The sequence below is a fragment of the Neopelma chrysocephalum genome, unplaced genomic scaffold (assembly GCF_003984885.1).
Source record: "Neopelma chrysocephalum unplaced genomic scaffold, ASM398488v2 Primary Assembly neopelma1_137, whole genome shotgun sequence".
NCBI classification, from domain to species: Eukaryota; Metazoa; Chordata; class Aves; order Passeriformes; family Pipridae; genus Neopelma; species Neopelma chrysocephalum.
This window is the reverse complement of record NW_020897799.1, coordinates 193,076-210,611: the sequence shown is the minus strand read 5'-3', so window position 1 is coordinate 210,611 and position 17,536 is coordinate 193,076. Positions and strand designations below refer to the sequence as shown.

General features: G+C 63.7%; 2 protein-coding genes across 7 annotated transcripts in view; one reads left to right on the top strand and one right to left on the bottom strand.

Annotated features, from left to right (window-relative positions):
- The first annotated feature begins 279 nt into the window (after window positions 1-279).
- HAPLN2 (hyaluronan and proteoglycan link protein 2) lies at window positions 280-3,340 on the top strand. 2 transcript variants are annotated; one of them, XM_027699114.1, is made up of 6 exons: window positions 280-644; window positions 821-934; window positions 1,238-1,588; window positions 1,914-2,030; window positions 2,132-2,317; window positions 2,464-3,340. In XM_027699114.1, the coding sequence occupies exons 2-6, from the start codon at window positions 847-849 to the stop codon at window positions 2,889-2,891; spliced, it is 1,170 nt and encodes a 389-aa protein (XP_027554915.1). In that variant the 5' UTR covers window positions 280-644; window positions 821-846; the 3' UTR covers window positions 2,892-3,340. The 2 variants fall into 2 exon arrangements, with proteins under 2 accessions (XP_027554915.1, XP_027554916.1); XM_027699115.1 differs by having other exon boundaries at window positions 281-644; window positions 2,459-2,861.
- A 328-nt stretch (window positions 3,341-3,668) lies between these two features.
- BCAN (brevican) overlaps window positions 3,669-17,536 on the bottom strand; it is a 17,435-nt gene continuing 3,567 nt past the window's right edge. For 3 of the 5 annotated variants that reach the window (XM_027699103.1, XM_027699101.1, XM_027699104.1), the window contains exons 2-15: window positions 14,669-14,761; window positions 14,156-14,548; window positions 13,858-14,032; window positions 13,637-13,764; window positions 12,320-12,613; window positions 10,822-11,085; window positions 9,880-10,044; window positions 9,304-9,708; window positions 7,125-7,232; window positions 6,795-6,953; window positions 5,177-5,259; window positions 4,706-4,850; window positions 4,316-4,498; window positions 3,669-4,228 (exon numbers count right to left, since the gene is read on the bottom strand). In XM_027699103.1, coding sequence (XP_027554904.1) covers window positions 4,203-4,228; window positions 4,316-4,498; window positions 4,706-4,850; window positions 5,177-5,259; window positions 6,795-6,953; window positions 7,125-7,232; window positions 9,304-9,708; window positions 9,880-10,044; window positions 10,822-11,085; window positions 12,320-12,613; window positions 13,637-13,764; window positions 13,858-14,032; window positions 14,156-14,548; window positions 14,669-14,753 — 2,613 coding nt within the window. In that variant the 5' untranslated portion in view covers window positions 14,754-14,761 and the 3' untranslated portion in view covers window positions 3,669-4,202. The remainder of the gene's footprint in view (window positions 4,229-4,315; window positions 4,499-4,705; window positions 4,851-5,176; window positions 5,260-6,794; window positions 6,954-7,124; window positions 7,233-9,303; window positions 9,709-9,879; window positions 10,045-10,821; window positions 11,086-12,319; window positions 12,614-13,636; window positions 13,765-13,857; window positions 14,033-14,155; window positions 14,549-14,668; window positions 14,762-17,536) is intronic. The other 2 variants (XM_027699105.1, XM_027699106.1) reach the window with 2 other exon arrangements.

Here is a 17,536-nt window from a genome sequence, read left to right as displayed (position 1 = left end):
GGACTGGGGTGGGCATAAAATGACCCATTGCCCTGATGTGTGTGGGATCCCAGAGCACTGTCCCAGCACTGGGGGCTGATGCCGAGCAGAGGCTTTGCAGGCCCAAGAGCTGCTGGAGCCCGGTGCAGAGCTGTATTTTTCCCTGAATTCCCAACGCTGTGGCCTGCGGATAAAGGGATGTTTGTTAGCCGGGCACGCTGTGTTTTGCAGAGCAGAACAATAAAGAGAAAGACACTCACAATGGGAAATTGTGCTTCCTCCTCCCTGTGCGTTCCTCGGGGAGGTGTTGGAGGGGAAAAAAAAAGAGAAGAAAGCGGGAAGAGACGGTGACAGGGCAGGGAGTGCGGGCACAGCCGGCACCATGGGAGCAGGCAGCAAAGGCCCACGGGGCCACGGGGCTGCCGGGACACTGCCCGTCCCAGGGCGGTGACAGGGCAGGGGCTGGCTGGGAGCACCCACTCGCCACCTCCCACATCCCCGTGTCCCTGTGCCACCTCTTCTGTGCAGGTCCGACCTTCCCAGAGCCCTCAGCCCCTCCGTGGGCTGTATATGACGGAGACGGGACGCAGCAGGAGCTGGGGCAGCACATGGGCTGGGGGCATTGGATGGGAACAGTGGCTCCCCAAAGGACACACCTGGGGACGGTAAGAGATGGGGCAGGGGGCGCCGGGAAGGAGGGTTGGCACAGTCTGTGGGCTCCATGTCCCCTTTGCACAGTAAAAGTCATTGAGCCCACCACGGAGCAGGGCCACCTCCTCTGGTCCCCACGGGAGCTGGGGGAGGTCCCACTGCCTGTCCCTGACCCCTGCGCTCCCCCCAGGCACCGTCCTGCCCCCAGCTCTAAGGATGCACAGGCTGCTCCTGCTTGGCTGCTTCTGGCTCCTGACAGCACCCCCAGTGTCCAGCATCTTCCAGAGGCCAACTGGGAGCCCAGGTAGGGAGCGGGGCCTGGGAGGAGGGTGGAGGAACCCATTTAGGGAGCAGAACCTGAGGGGAAGACGGGGCACTGCTGTTTGGGGTCAGTGCTGGAGGGCAGAGATGATGTTGGGACGGTCCAGCAGGGGCAGGGGCTGAGCTGTGCTTCCAGAGGATGCAGGAGAGGGGAAGAGGAGCCAGGAGAGAAACCACCAAATGCTGCTGAGGGTTGGGGGGCGCTCAGGGAGGTGTTGTAGGGGTGTTGGGGCCTCAGCAATGCTCCGTGGTGACCCCGTGCTGAGGCTGCCTGGGGGTGGCACAGCCCCCCCGCGCCTGCAGTACCTGCTGGAGCCCCTGCACTCCACGGTGCACACCCAGCGCGGGGCCACGGCCACCCTGCCCTGCGTGCTGCGCGCCCTGCCCCGCAACTACCGCGTCAAGTGGAGCAAGGTGGAGCCGGCCAACTACCGGGAGAACATCATCATCATCACCAACGGGCTGTACCACAAGAACTACGGGCCGCTGAGCCCGCGGGTGCACCTGCGGCACAGCCACCGCTACGACGCCTCGCTCACCATCACCGACGTGGCTCTGGAGGACGAGGGGCGCTACCGCTGCCAGCTGGTCAACGGGCTGGACGATGAGAGCGTCTCGCTCACGCTGCACCTCGAAGGTGAGCTCGGGCTCCCCCACCCTGGGGGATGCAGCAGGAGGCTGAGACCCAGTTCAGCCAGGGACTCTGGGCTGGACTGGAGGTCTGGCGAGTTCAATCTCTGTATGGGCCGTTCACTTAAGAGTTGGACTTGATGATCCTTGTGGGTCCCTTCCAACTCAGAATGTTCTGTAACTCCTGTCTGCTGTAACTCCTGTCTGTGGCTGGCTGCCTCCAGCCCTTTTTGCACCACCTCAGCCTTATCTTCATCACCGAATCGCTGGGGATGTCAAGTCAAAGCCTCCTCAGGGAGAGCATCTCCCTCACCCTGTCCCTGCCCCTCCAGGCGTTGTCTTCCCTTACCAACCCAGCAATGGGCGCTACAAATTCAACTACCACGAAGCCAAGCGAGCCTGCGAGCAGCAGGACTCCCGCCTCGCCACCTACCAGCAGCTGTACAAAGGTGAAGCGCTCAAAAAAAGACTCTTCTTCAGCCCAAAAATACACCTGGCTGGGCATGGGGAGGAGGAAAGTGCTGGTGCTGAGCTGCCTCTTGCCCCACAGCCTGGACAGAGGGTCTGGACTGGTGCAATGCTGGCTGGATCCTCGACGGGACCGTCCACTACCCCATCATCAACTCGCGGGAGCCTTGCGGGGGCCGCCTCCTCCTGCCCGGAGTCCGGACCTACGGGGCCAAGGACAAGCAGAAGGACCGATTTGATGCTTTCTGCTTTACCTCTGCTCTTCAAGGTAGTGCTGGGGTCCCCTGTCCCTCCCGCAGAGCCCTGACGCCCCTCAAAATTCATGCCAGGTCTGGGGGAGTTTTTCCCAGGCCATTGTGGCAGCTGCTCACCTGCAGCGTCCCCACCCATCCGTCCATCCATCCCCAAGGCCAGGTCTACTTCATCCGGGGCCACCTGAACTTCAAGGAGGCCGGGCAGGCGTGTCGCAACCACGGGGCTGCCATCGCCAAGGTGGGGCAGCTCTACTCGGCCTGGAAGTTCTCCCAGCTGGATCGCTGCGATGGGGGGTGGCTGGCGGACGGCAGCGTGCGCTACCCCATCACCACCCCCCGCGAGCGCTGCGGGGGGCTGCCCGACCCCGGCGTCCGCAGCTTCGGCTTCCCCAGCAAGGAGATGAGGACCTACGGCACCTACTGCTTCGTGGGGAAGTAGGGAACGCCGGGAGGAGAGGTGGGCTGAGCGGAGGGGGTGGTGGCGGGACACCAGCCCTCGTCACCCGGGCGGAGAGTTTGAGGCGGGGTACGAGGGGATGGTCTCCCAGAGATTTTGGGTGGTTCATGCATCATCTTGTGAAGAAATAGAGCTGGATTTAGGTGCTCAGTGCACGCTCTCATGGAGCTGCTCCCCACGCCCCAGCCTGCTGCAGGACTTGTGGGCTGTTCAAGGCTTGCTGGAGAAGCCAGACATGTCACTGGGCCAGGAAGGGGGTCTAATCCAGCCCCCCAGCAGGCAGCACAGACTCCCCATTCCCCAGCTCCCATGAATCCCTCACCCCATCCTCGCTCCCCGCAGCCATGAGGACTCTCTCTGGTGTGAGCACAGAGGACCAGGGCTGGGCATTAACGAGCGTGACTAATGGCGTGTTGCCTTCTCAATTAATAAAGCAACGGCAAAGCTGCACAGCAAAGCCACACTCCCGCCTGGCTCCTTCCCCTGGGACCATCTGGGCCTCTCCACAAGGGGAATTTGACAGGGACTTTCCATCCCTGATGCCCTGTCCGGGGGTTATCTGTGTTCCAGGCTCCGGGGGTTTCCGGGTGTTGCTGTTTGATACAGCCCAGGAGAGCTATAAAAAGCTGTGGAACTGGCACAGTGCGGGGGGATTAAGAGCCTGGGGAGATGCTGGCATCCCCTGGCACCTGTCTCGTGTGTTTGCTGGTAGCAACATCCCAGTCCAAGCCCTGACCGGTGCCCAGTGTCACTGGGATGTGGGGACACTTTGGTCTGTGCCTCGCTGCTTCTGTGCCCAGGCTCTCAGTCTGCTGGTGGAGGCTGACATGGTCTCTGTTTTGGGGCTGTACAGCCCTGCCTGTCCCACCCTGTGCCTGACCCCCCACACCAAATGACCAGGCCACCACTCTGCACCATCCGTTTACTGGTTTTAATACCCACAGGAGCACAGAGAGGGGGTTTGGGCAACACGTGTACAACTCCAAGCCTGTGGCGATGACTTCTGCCTTTCCTGGGAAGTGTAGAAGCACCCCCACACCCCAGGAGGGTGCTGAGCTGCAGCAGAGCTTGGATATCCCCATGTCACCCCCCACCAGGGTGTCACAGGATGAGAACCCTTGGGGCAGAGGTGGGAGAAAGAAGCTGAAGGTGACGCTGGGATGTCACTGCCACCCCCTGCCCATGGTGTCCCCCTTGATTTCGACTCTGCTGTGACTGCGGGAACAAAACTCCCGTTGTGCTGCATTTCGGGTCATTGTCGGTTCCTTTCGAGGGGGTCTTTATTAGGATTTCTTTGTACAGATATAAAACAAACAAGGAGGCAGACACCCAACAGTGAGCTTTCATCCCACGCCGGTGTCCGCGCCGGTGTCCCAGCGCCGTCCCCATCCACACGAACTCCAGGGCCTGGGCAGGCGGTGGCTGCTGCCCCGGGGACTCGTTCAGTTGTCACGGGGCTGAGCCAGGCCTGGGGGGGGGACACAAGAAGGCCCAGGTGAAGGGAAGGCCAGGTGGGCAGACGCTGGGGGAATTCAGGGGGGATGCTGGAGCTCACCGGGGCGACAGGCCAGCTGGGGCGGCTCCCAGGTGCCGTCCTCGCGGCAGCGGATGACGGGTGAGCGGCGCGGGACGAGGCCGTGCCGGCACTGGTAGCGCGCCGTGGAGCCGATCTCGTAGCGCTGCTTTGGTTTGCCAAAGGCGCGGGCGTTGGTGAGGGCGGGGGGGGGCCCGCACTGCACTGCAAGGGGGGTCCGGGGTCATTGCAGCCGGCACGGAGGGACACCCCCCCCCAGACCGGAGCACAGCGCTGCCCCATAAACCCCAAACGGGCCAAGGGCCCCGTGCGCAGGAGCTGTTTGGCCGCTGTGGGGATGGTGGGGAACCCCCTCTTTGGGGGTTGCAGAGGGGCCCAGCCCCAGCCCGGGGTGGGGGAGGCATGGCTTACCCAGCCCCATTTTGCAGGTGTAGGAGAGGTGGTAGTTGCAGGGCACGTCGCTCCACTGGCCCCCGTCGTGCCACACGATGACCACGCAGTTCTCACCGGAGAGGAAGTAGCTGTCGGGCTGCCCAGGGTGCCAGTTCTCATAGAGCTGGGGGGACAGGCATGGCAGGGTGCACGGGGCACCCCAGCACACCCTTTAAGTGTGTGTGGGGGGGTTCCTGCACCAGCACACACCCGTCTGCGGCCTCCTGGCTGTGACATTCCCCTCAGGGACGAGGTGCCACCTCCACGCCCCTTGGCATGGCCTCGGCACCCCAAATCCGGGGGTCTGGTTCCCCTGAGGATGCTCAGCCCTGCTGAGGGGCTTCAAATCCTAGCCCCAGGATTGGACCCCAGTGCTGGAGAAGGATGACAAGGTGCCAGGCGGGGTGAGGGGACACGAGGGCACACAAGGGCTTACCAAGCCCGACTTACCAAGGGGCTCCCGTCAGACCACTGGAAATCCCCCTCGATGGTCCGGTCGTTCAAGCCGATCCATTGGTATTCCCTGTACTGGTCTGGGGGGCAGGGGGTGAGCTGGAGGTGGGAACACACCCAGGCAGCCCAGCACCACCCGGAAGGAGGGGGCTGAAGGGTACTGGAGGCTGAATTTGGGGTCTGGTGACGAGTGCGGGGAAGCAGAGGTGTCCCTCCCCCTGCAGCGGGAGGGTGATGGGAGATTTGGGGACAAGGGGAGCCCCGAAAGGGACACAGCGGGACCCCCTCGGCCCACACCCCGGAGCGGCGGGGCCGGGCTGGCCGGGAGAGGGCGGCATTGCCCCGGGACCCCGCCGGTCCCTGCCTGTCCCCACGTGTCCCTGCCGGTACCCGCCTGTCCCTGCCGGTCCCTTTCTGTTCCTGCAGGTCCCCACTTGGCCTTGCCTGTCCCCACCTGGCCCTGCAGGTCCTCACCTGTCCTTGCCGGTCCCTGCATGTCCCTGAATGTCCCTACCTGTCCCCACCTGTCCCTGCTGGTCCCCACCTGGCTCTGCCTGTCACTACTTGTCCCTGCAGCTCTCTGCCTGCCTTTGCCTGTCCCTGCAGGTCCCCACCTGGCTCTGCTGGTCCCTTTTCTGGTCTGGCCAGTCCCTGCCTGGCCCTGCAGCCCCTTGCCTGTCCATACCTGTCCCCACCTGTCCCTGCAGCTCCCTGCAAGTTCTCTCCCTGCCCCTCTCCTCCTTCACCCTCAGGTCCCTCCAGGCCTCTTTCCTCTCTGTCCCATCCCCACCACTCTTGTCCCTGCTCTGTCTCCCTCTGCCTTCCCCCCTGTCCCTCCACAGCTGCTTTCGGGCAGGTTATTGCTTTGCCTTCAAATTTATTTGCATGTGTCCAACCCTCTGCCGATCTGTCCACTTGTCGTTGGATCATGGAATTGTTTAGGTTGGAAAAGCTCTCCAAGACCACCAAGTCCAACCATTCCCCAGCACTGCCAAGGGCACCACTAACCCATGTCCCCAAGTGCCACATCTACATGTCTGTTAAATCCCTCCAGGGCTGGACAGCCTGTGCCAGTGCCTGACCACCCTTCCATGAAGAAGTTTTCCCAGTGTCCAACCTAAACCTCTCCTGGTGCGATTGAGGCCATTTCCTCTTGTCCTGTCACTTGTTACCTGGGAGAAGAGCCCGACCCCCACCCAGCTCCCCTCTCCTGTCAGAGAGTTGGAGAGAGTGAGAAGGTCCCCCTTGAACCTCCTTTCCTCCAGGCTGAGCCCCCCCAACTCCCTCAGCTGCTCCTGGTGCTCCAGACCTTTCCCCAGCTCCATTCCCCTTCTGTGCTCACACTCCAGCCCCTCAATGTCTTTCTTGTCATGAGGGGCCCAAGACTGAGCCTATCTGCTCCCATGTCTCTCCATGTTACTACCCATCTTCTCCCATGTCTATCCATGTATCATCTACCTGTCCATCCACCCACCCATCAGCTCTGAAGGGTCAGGCTCTGCCTCAGCTCTTGGCTACTTTTCTGGCTTAAGGTTTAAAACTTGCAGCCCAGGACTGAGGGCCATTGGGCAGCGGTCCAGGGGGGTGCAGCAGGGTCTGGGGTGACATGACGTACCATTAATGAAGTCCTGCTCTTCAGAGGTCAGGATGGTGGCGAGGTGTCCCCCGTAATGTCTGCACTGGGTCTCCGCGTCCTCCCAGCTCCTCCGGGTGGAGAAGTGCTTGTAACAGGCTCCCTGGAAGCTGTCCCAGCCAGGGCTGCACCTCCTCAGCGCTGAGCCCCGGCGGGGAGCAAGGAGGGAGAGAGGAGAGGGTCAGGGTGATGGAGCCCGACTCACCCTGGACTCCTGATTTCCCCACTTTTACGTCTCCTGAGCCACTGCTTCAGCAGCTGAGATGGCAGCAGGACCTGGACAGGGGCAACCTGGGGACCTGGGGGACTCACGTCTTTCACAGCTGCTGCCTCCGTAGCCGGGCAGGCACAGGCAGGTGAGGTGGGTGTCGTCCTCTATGCAGGTCCCTCCGTTCAGGCAGGGGTTGGGGACACAGCCACCTGCAAGGCACACGCAGCCGTCCTCACCGCGGGGGCTCGGGGACCTTGTCAGTGCCCAGCATCGCCAGAGCCTCATCCCTGCGTGTCCCACAGCCACCAGGTCTCTGAGCTGGCCCCTGGGGCCAGCCAGTGTGGAGCAGGTGAAGGACTCGGGTGCATGGTGACGTGCCCAGAGCCGTCTCACACTGCCCTTTGTCCGTGGGATGGACCCAGCTCTGCTGCCCTGGCCCAGAGCAGGCCGGACCTGGAGCTTTGGCTTCCCCTCAGGGCACGGGGACGTGAGCTGGATGTTCTCATCCTCCACATCAGTGGTCTGGCTGCCATGCCAGCCCCTGGCCCGCTCCTGCTGCCCGGGCACAGCTCCTGCTTTCCCCTGGAGTGACGCAGCAGTTGTATTTTGGGAGGGGAACGCACAAAGGATGAACCCTTTAGCGCGTCCCGGCCGCACGTCCTCAGCCTGGCAGCAAGGTGAGCCACAGTCCTGCCCCTCTGGTGTCACCTTCAGCCTGGCCAGGGCTGATAACTCAGCCGGCGCTGTCCCCAGCCCGCGTGTCCCCAGCAGCCCGTTACGGTCATTAATGCACCCAGAGCACATCCTGTGCTCCCAGCCCAGCTCAAGAGTGTGATGAAGGGCTGCTGCCAGCGCCAGCGAAGCAAGGACGGAAAGTCCTTGGCCCCCTTCATCCTAATGATGCCCCATTTCATGGTCCTTGGCTCAGTGGAGACGGGACAAGGGTGATGCTGTCACCCTCACCCATCTCCAGGCACCATCACCTCCCCACAAGGTGCCAGCAGCTCACTCGGGACATCCAGCTCATCCCCAGCAGACCGAGGAACGGGGAGGGATGGGCGATTTAGGGCACTAACATCACATGGATGGCTCTTCCTGGGCATCTCTCCTTGCCAGGGCAAGGGCAACCTCCCCCTCAAGGTCTGACCACCCTCCATGGAGCCACAGGACCGGGCAGGGCACTGCCAGAGCAGGGGGGCAGGGACCTCACATGGCACCCTCTGCTGCAGCTGCCCTTGCAGGGAACAGGGGGGCAGGGTCTTGGCTGCTGTGCACTGCATTGGAGCTGGGAGCATCCCCGGGGGTGGGAGGGGGCAGAGGGTGGGTCTGGGTGGGTGACACCCACCTGCAGCAGTTCATGCACCCACCACTCACCCATCTCAGCCCTCCTGTGGGGGGACCAGGGCTGGGGTGAGGGGGAAACTGCTCCCTGGGGGGACTGCAGCAATTTTGGGGTGCTTGGTCACCAAAGGCAGGTTTCTCTTGGTGGGGCTTTGCACCCCACGGACCCATCCGTGCCCCCCCGTTTCCCCCTGCTCATGCCATGCAGCCCTTGCCCCTCCTCCCGGGGCAGCGTGGGGTGACCCGGCCCCAGGGGGGCCACATGGAGCGTGCAAAGCAGCCATACCCCCCAGACCTCGTGGGGGGTCCCATCCACCCCATTCCCAGGGACTCACAGGGCCAGAGGGTGGGGGATTAGTTCGTCAGTGGGGGAGGCGCACGGGCAGCAGGCGCAAGGACGAAGGGAAGAGCTCGCCGAGATGCTTGTTCTAGAAAGCTTTTAATTCCCTTTATTAGTACCACGGTTAGTCAGAGCAGGGGCTGGGGCTGCCTTTTGCTTATTGGGCTTTTTCACGGAAACAGTCATTAAAACACTTCACAGAAGTAGAAGAGATTTAAGTGCATGCAGAGCTCGGACCAATTTGTTTGACAAATATGTGCTTCTCCAGACCTGTAACCTTCCCTTACCCAGCTGAGGAGGAGAGAGAGAGAGAGAGGAGAGACAGACGGACGGACAGATAGAGGGAAGCACAGCGTGAAGGAAAGGTGTTGACTCTCTCTATTGCCAAAGAGCAGCCAAGAGGGCTGCCCCGAGGGCGAGGGTGGCACGGCGGGGACCCCCGGCCGAGCTGGCGCCTGCCCCGACGCTGGCCCGCTCCGTGGGGAGGGCGGGCAGGGGCACAGCCGTGCTGGGGGCCGGGTCCCCCAACGGGGTCCCCGCCAGGGTCACCCCAGAGCTGCCAGTACGGGGAGAGGTGAGGCCATCCCTGCGGGTCCCACCTGGTTCTCCAGGAACGGCTGCAAGGAAACCCTCCACGGTTGCAACGGAGGGAGCAGGTTGCTCTTCCTCCTCCTCCTCCTCCTCCTCCTCCTCCTCCTCCTCCCGGGAAGGTGCAGCAGGCATCCCGCGGTCAGCGCCCGGGGGTCGCGGCACAGCCTCCTCTCCTTCCAGGGCTGGGGCGCGGCTGCCGCCGGGCACCTCCGCTGCGGGGACGGTGCTCCCTTCCCCCGGGGCCGCAGGCGAGGGGAACCACGGGGCCCCTGACAGCTCCTCTCCCTCCTCCTGCGGCTGCGAGGGCGCAGCGGGCAGCGGGGAAGCCCCGGGGCTTTCGACCACGTCTCCGGAGAGCTCGGCGTCTTCAGCGGCGGGGACGGGGCCGCTCGTCCCGCCGGGCTTGTGGCGCTCTGTCGAGGTGGCAGAAGCGGCACTGGTTGGCGACGGCACACGGTGCCCAGGTGCCCCAGGGCTGGCAGTGTGGGCCGGCCGCCCCATGGAGTCCCGCGGGCGGTCGGGGCGGTGTGCGGGGGCGGCAGGGCTGGGCGGCCGGGGAAAGCCCTCAGGAGGCTCCGTGTCACCTGCTGGGACAGCGGTGGGTCCCTCTGCGCCCAGCCGCGGGGCCACGGAGAGTGTCTCTGTGCCGGGGGCTCCGTCCGGCTCCAGGCTGGGGTCTCGCCCTCCGCCCGGGCTCTCCGCCGATGTGCTGCCAGGGCCCCTGCCCGGCGCTGCTCCCTGTTCTTCCTCTGCAAAGGGCAAGGCAGAAAGGCAGTGAGACGCCTGCGCCGGGAGCCAGCCAGACCAAGGGGCCGCGGGCTCTGGCATCTCCCGCCAGCGCTGCCGACCCTCCCCCGGTGGGCAGAGCCGGGGGGGACGATGCCAGCACAAAGGTGCGCGGGGAGATGGAAGTGGCCCCGAGCCCGTGTGACACTGTCTCCTCTGAACCGGCACGGCTGACAGCTCTGGTTTGACCACTGCCAAGCCCAGCCCTGGCTTGTCTGTGGCAGGGGCCGTGCTCAGCCCCTCACCGCTGTGCCTGGCCTCCTTTCCCTCCAGCTGCCAGTGCCCTTGTCCAGCTCCTTGCTCTGCTAAACTACGGTCCAGCACCGACCCTGCACGCTGGACCCTGGCCGAGGGAGGGACACGACGGATGTCCCCACGCCAGTGCACAGCCCTACACCAAGACACCAGTGCACCAGCCATGGGGGCTCCCTCCGCAGGAGGGACGGGGACAGCAGGGGTGATCTGGGCACCCACGGGTGCCTCCAACCTCTCCTTGCAATCCTGGTGCCTCTGTGCTTGCTGTTCATCTCTGTGTCCCAGCCCTGGCACGGCCACAGCAGCTGCTCAACCTACCAGTGTGGGACAGTCCGTGCCTGGCCACGGTGGCTGCCCCACTGTCCCTGTCCCCCCGTCCTCCTCCACAGGGCGTGGGCTCCCCAGCTTTGCACCACAGCTAAGTGGGACACCTGCCTCGGGGACGGCTGGGGCCGTGGGGGAAGGGGAGGCAGGGGTGGGGTGACCTGAGGACACGGAGGTATCTAGTGGGGGGTGCCGGGCCCCTGGCCCTGGTGTGTCTTCGGGGGACGGGCTCGGCTTTTCCAGCTCAGCGTCCTCAAAGAAAGGGACGGCGTAAATAGCCCCTCGCGACTCAAGCTCCACTGGTGCTCTGGGCAGCTGCAGCTCCTCCAGCTTTTCTGCCACTGTGACAATCTCCTGAAGGAGATTCTCCTCGGGCTCTTGGGCTTGGTATTTTCCTGCAGCCTCAGGGAAAGAGTTTGTCCCTTCTGTGGGCAGAAAGAAAGTGGGATATTACTGCCCTGTCCTGGCCCAGTGGCAGGCAGAGATGCCCTCGCCCCACAGTGGGGCTGGAGTCCTGGCACCCCAGCAGGGACTCAGCTCTCATTGACCTCCCCTTCCCCACCTAAAGAGGGTCAGCACGGGGCAGGATCAGGCCCTCTCAGTTGCTGTTGGAGCCAGAAGAGCCAACAGCCCCAGTGGGAGCTGTGGGGCTTGGCAGCACATAGGGGGGCCAGATCCTTAACCCTGCATTCCCCTCTCGGGAAGGGTCCTTCTCCACACCCCCACCCCCACCCGGGGAGAGCAGACATGCACGGGGAGTTAGTGTGTTACAGGGGGCTTGGATTCACGGGACGGGTCCATCCTGCCTAACCCATCCTGCCTAACCCTGCTGAGATGGGGGGAAACTGAGGCACGGAGATGTGCAGCATCCAGCTGATCCGGGGGCAGTGTCCCCGTACTGCCCCGAGGGGATACACGGAGAGGTGGGATCGGGCAGGAGGAGTGGAGAGGCAGCTCTTCCTCCCTCCGTGCCCATTATCCCTGCAGTTCATCACCTGCGGGGCTCCCCGGCGGTGCAGGCAGTGCTGCGCCGCTGCCCACGGGTCTCCTCCCTGCCCACCGTGGGAGGTATCGCCCCAAACCAGCCTGGCAGGCTGTGTTCCACAGCCCCCAGGACCCAGCAGTGCCCCCCAGGCCAGCAGCTGTGCTCACAGAGCTCACACAGACCGACGGTGCCACGCAGGACATCCCTGTTCCATCACGATCTAGTGGCGCGCGGTACCGAGGACATGCAGGGCATCCCTGCTCTGTCGTGACATATCAGCACGCACTGCCGAGACCGCGCAGAGCACCCCTCCTCTACCCAGAGCTATCAGCATGCAGTATCAGGACCATGCAGGTTATCCCTCCCCTGTCACGACATGCAGCGTGGAGACCGTGCAAGACATCCCTATCCTACCGCGGTAAGTCGAGATGGCACAAAACACCCCTGCTCGCCCTATCGCGATAGCGCAGCACGCGGCACGGAGAACACGCAGGGGTCCCGACGCGATCCCGACCCCGCAGGACAGCCCGTCTCTGCCGCACGCAGCGCGCTCGGGTGGCCCGGGGGTGGCACCCGCCGGGCACCTGAAAGCCCCGCCAGAGCCTTCCCGAGGCCTCCCGCCGGTTCACCCGCCCAGGAGCACCCTCGGGCCGGGGGGTAGTGCCCCTCTTTACCTCGGAAGCAGTACGCATCGTATCTGCTCTGGGCATCGGGGAATCCCGTCTGGTTGCGGAAGAGGAAGATGGTTTTGACGCCCGGCAGGGCTCCGCCGCAGCGCTCCCGGGGGGTGACGATGGGGTAGCGGACGCTGCCGTCGGCCAACCAGCCGGGGCTGCAGGCGTCCAGCCCCGCGTTCCAGGCCGCGTAGAGCTGCCCCGGGCTCGCCAGCTCCGCGCCCAGCGCCCGGCAGCGCTCCACCGCCTCCTCCAGCGTGAACCTGGCTGGGGCCGTCTCCAAAAAGATCTCCCCTGCGAAGAGAGGAAGGAGACGGGGCGTCAGAGCTGGGGAGGAGGGCAGGGGCTGCGAGAGCCCCCTCACCTCCTCTGCTCTCCGCACAACCCCAGGAGCTGGCGTGGAGGCGGGGACTCCAGCGTGTGGAGGCACACCAGGGGCTAGAGGAGCCTGCCTATATCCCTGCCTTCCTTCTTGCCTTCCTCCTTGCCTTCCTCCTTGCCTGCATCCCTGTCTTCCTCCCTGCCTGCATCCCTGCCTCCTGTTTCCCTGCACACGCACGTGGCAACCACAGTGCAGGCAGGGCTGGAGCTCTTGTGCCACATGGGATTCCTGCCCTTGCAAACAGAGCTGAGACTTTGAAGCATCCATGAACCATGAACGGGACCGCAGACGAGCAGGTCTGCCCCCTGCACAGCACAATCCACAAGCAGGACATTTCTAAAGGGGATCTGCAAACCCGGTGGATACTGTGGTGGGGCTTCACACTGAGAAGTTCTGGGCACATCACATGCCGGCCCCCACGACCACACTGATCTCCCTGTCCCAGCACATCGTGCCCTGCACACAGACAGCCCGTCCCTTGTCCCTGCCACCCTGCCTGGCATCACCCCAACCGACCCCACAACAGCTGCTGCCACCAGTGGGGAGCCCCATCAGGGCCCAAAGGAGGGACTGGCCACCCCCCCCCCCCCCCCCATGGCTGGGTGGGATCTGCAGCACGTGCAAAGCATGGTATGAGCACAACCAAACCCCAAACCACCTCGCAGCATTACCCACGCTCTGCTGCCAAACCAGGGCAGATCACCGTGGGCACACTCCAGCCCAGGCACTGCCTGCTTCAAGGGAGAGAGCCCCCCCATCCTACCAAACCGAACCGGAATGCTTTAGGAAGCAGCACAGCAAGTCCCCACGGCCTGGAGCCAGAGCCTGAGGTTCAGGGCAGCTTTTTCCTTGGGTTCACAACTGGTTACAGGGGCGAGTTAGTGTGGGAGCAAAAGCAGGAGAGGGCAAGAGGGGGCTGGTGGCACCACAGGCACCTGGGAGGTCCTCAGCGTAGCAGTACACGTCGTACATGTCCTCTGGGTCCACCACCCCGTAGTTCCTGACCCCAGGAAAGCCATTCATGTCTCCATAACAGGCCTCGCGGGGTGTCTGGATGGGGTACCTGGGGCAGGAAAGCACAGGGGAGGGTTGGTGACTCACAGAAGGGTGACGGGGGGAGGCAGTGGGTGCAATGCCCGGGCGGTGTGGTGCCCACCTGACGGTCTGGTCGGCGATCCAGCCGGCGTCACACTGCTCGTAGCCGCCCAGGTAGGCAGCGTAGAGCTGCTCGGGGGTGGCAATGCTGGCACCGATCCGGGCACAAGCTTCCTGCGCCTCGGCAAAGGTGTAGGCGTAGCGCATGGAGCCCTCCCGGTAGTGAAACACCACCCCTGGGGGAGGACAAGGGCGTGGGCAGGGGGCTTCGTGGCAGCCCCCCCTGCACGGGGGCATTTGCTGAGCCAGGAGAGGGCCCCAACCCGCCCCAAGCCCCACCGCTCCCCACCTTGGAGTACCTTTGACTTTGACATGGAGGATGTCGTGGCCGTCCTCGATGCCGTGCTGCACGTCGCAGCGGTAGATCCCCGAGTCGTTGGGCCGCAGCTCGGTGAGCAGGAGGGAGGCATTGGTGTAGCGCTGGTGGAAGATGGGCAGGGAGGCGCGCAGGCGATAGTCCTCGCTCACCTTCACCCTGTCCCCCCGAGCTACCAAGATCTCTACCTCCCTGCCCTCAGAGATGAAGGTCCACTTGACCCGGGGGGTTCCCAGGACCGCCCGGCGGCCGCCCGTGCCGGCAGTGGGCTGGGGGCCAAGGTAGGTGATGAGGCAGGGGATGGTGATGTCGCCTGCCAGCACGGGGTCGAGGGCTGGGTGGCGTGGGATGGAGACCTGCAGAGCCTTGAGGTCCTCTGGGTGGGAGAAGAGAGGAGCCGTGAGCAGGACGAGGGTGGGGACTCCCCTGAAGCCCCCACTTCGGGGCACAGACGGGGCAGGGAGTGACACAGATGCGGCCGATGATGCTGAGTTACCTGTGCCATCTTCGGGGCCAAACACCTGCGGGACCACTGTGGGGGCAAACACCCAGAGCAGCAGCAGCGGGAGGGCTGGGGCCATGCTCTGCCCTGCAAGGGGGGAGCAAAAACCACCAGCTGTGCTTAGAGTCCAAAAAAGCATCAGAAACATCCCATCCCTGCGCGAGCGGGACAGGTCAGGGAGAGCCCCCGGCCCATCTGTGCAGGGATGGGGTGTCGGGGCACAGAGGGAGAGGGCAGCACTGGCACGGCCACAGGGCATGACCTGGACCCCTGGACAGTGGAGAGGAGAGGGAAGAGAAGGAAATGTGCCCTGGTTAACAGGAGGAAGGAGACAGCATGAGCTCCCAGGACCATTGGCAGGGAGCCACTGGGTACCATCCAGCCCCACCAGCCTTCCCTGGGAGCCGGGTCCCCTGGGGACAGCAGAGTCCAGCCTGGCACCGACGGCACGGAAGGTCTGAGCCTGAGCACTGGCCACAGCGGGCAGGGAGGCGATGCCAGCGCCCGCGGTGCCGCCGTGAGAAACCTTGGGAAGGGTTCTAACGGGAGGTGTTGAGCAGGAAAGAGGCAGCGAGGGAGGCGAGCGAGCAAGCGGGGCACACGCGTGTGCTTGTGCCGCCCCACGCGTGTGGCAGAGCTCGCACGTGCGGGTGTGCACACACGTGTGCGTGCGCTCGTGCACGTGTGTGCCGAAGAGGGAGCGTTTGTGCGGGGGGTTGAGGTCAGCGAGCTGCTGGGGAGGGGTGACAGCCCAGGGCACACAAAGCACAGGGCAGAGGGGGAGGGAAGGAGCGGGGCGGCTTCTTTGCCATTCAGCTCACGCCGGAGGCTCCCTGCGCGCGGGCTGGGAAAACCGGGGCTGACCAAAGCGGCCATTATGTCCCAGGCCTCTCTCAGGCTGCCTGGCACAAAGGGCTCTCACCGGAGGGCTGGGGAACCAGTGCTGAAAGGAGAGCCCAGTGGCCAGCACCGCCGTCACCGGCCCCCAGCCCTCCCCAGGGAGCAGCTCAGGGGATGTCAGGCGTGTCAGGAGGGGCTCCGGCTGCCCACGGCCTCTTGCAGCCCTCCAGAGGGGAGGGTGATGCTGGGGATGTGGGGAGATTCCCCTGCACGATGCACAGCCCTGATACCCCCTCACCCCTCTGCAGAGGCTCCTCAGGGGGCTGGGAGCTCCTCAGCCCCCCATGCCAGGATTGCATCACACCGTTCCCTGGGAACGGAGCACCCTGAGCCTCAGAGCAGCTTTGTGATTTATGAGCTCTTTGTGCTGCATTGATTTCGGCAGCCACAGTAGTGGCTTGGGCAGCTCCACAGCAGATCGCTGGCTGCCAGGGCCAGCCTGCTGGGAGGCTGTCCTGGTCACCTGCATCCCTCTGTGCTCCTGGTGTGTGCCCAGGGGACCACTGCTCTGGGGAGAGAGTGTGAGTGCAGCCCCCAGCACTGAGCACTGTGCACTCACACCCCAGCACCATGCAACCAAGGGTGTCCAGGCACCACCCACTGTGGACATACAGCCCCTGGCACCACCAACTATGGACATACAGCCCCTGGCACCAAGCACCACGGACATACAGCCCTTGGCACCACCCACCATGGACACACAGCCCCTGGCACCAAGCACCACGGACATACAGCCCTTGGCACCACCCACCATGGACATGCAGCCCCTGGCACCACATGCCATGGATGTCCAGTCCCTGCTATCACATAACCATGGACATACAGCCCCTGGTACCATGTAGTGATGAATGTACATCCTCTGGCACCACACACTAAGGATGCCCAGTCCCTGGCACCACACACCATGGATGGACAGCCCCTGGCACCGAGCAGCATGAATGCACAGCTCCTAGCACCGAGATCTGTGGACATACAACCCTGGCATTGCACAACCATGGACATACAGCCCCTGACACCACCCACTGTGGACATACAGCCCATGGCATGACACACCATCAATGTCCAGCCCCAGGCACCACACACTGTGGACATACAGCCCCTGGCACCACCCACTATGGACATACAGCCCCTGGCACCAAGCAGCATGAATGCACAGCTCCTAGCACTGAGATCTGTGAATGTACAACCCTGTCATTGCACAATCATGGACATACAGCCCCTGGCACCAAACATCATGGACATACAGCATCTGGCACCACACAGCCATGAGCGTACAGCCCCTGGCACCAAGCACCATGCATGCACATCTCCTAGCACCAAGATCTGTGGACTTAAAGCCCCTGGCACCCCACACCATGCACATCCCTGGCACCACCCACCGTGGACTTACAGCCCCTGGAAACACACACCAAGGATGTACAGCCCCTGGCACCACACCCCATGGATGTACAGCCCCTGGCACCCAGCACCACGCATGCACAGCTCCTGGCAGAAGCTCCATGGTCTTACAGTCTCTGGCACCCCACATCAAGGATGCACAGCCCCTGGCACCACCCGCTGTGGACATACAGCCTGTGGCATGACACATCATCAATGTCCAGCCCCTGTCACCAAGCACCATGGACATACAGCCCCTGGCACCACACACCATAGACATACAGCCTGTGGCATGACACACCATCAATGTCCAGCCCCTGGCAGCACGCACCGTGGACATACAGCCCCTGGAACCACTCACCATGGACATACAGCCCGTGGCATGACACATTATCAATGTCCAGCCCCTGTCACCAAGCGCCATGGACATACAGCCCCTGGCACCACACACCATAGACATACAGCCCATGGCATGACACACCATCGATGTCCAGCCCCTGGCAGCACGCACCATGGACATACAGCCCCTGGCACCACCCACCATGGACATACAGCCCCTGGAACCACTCACCATGCACATACAGC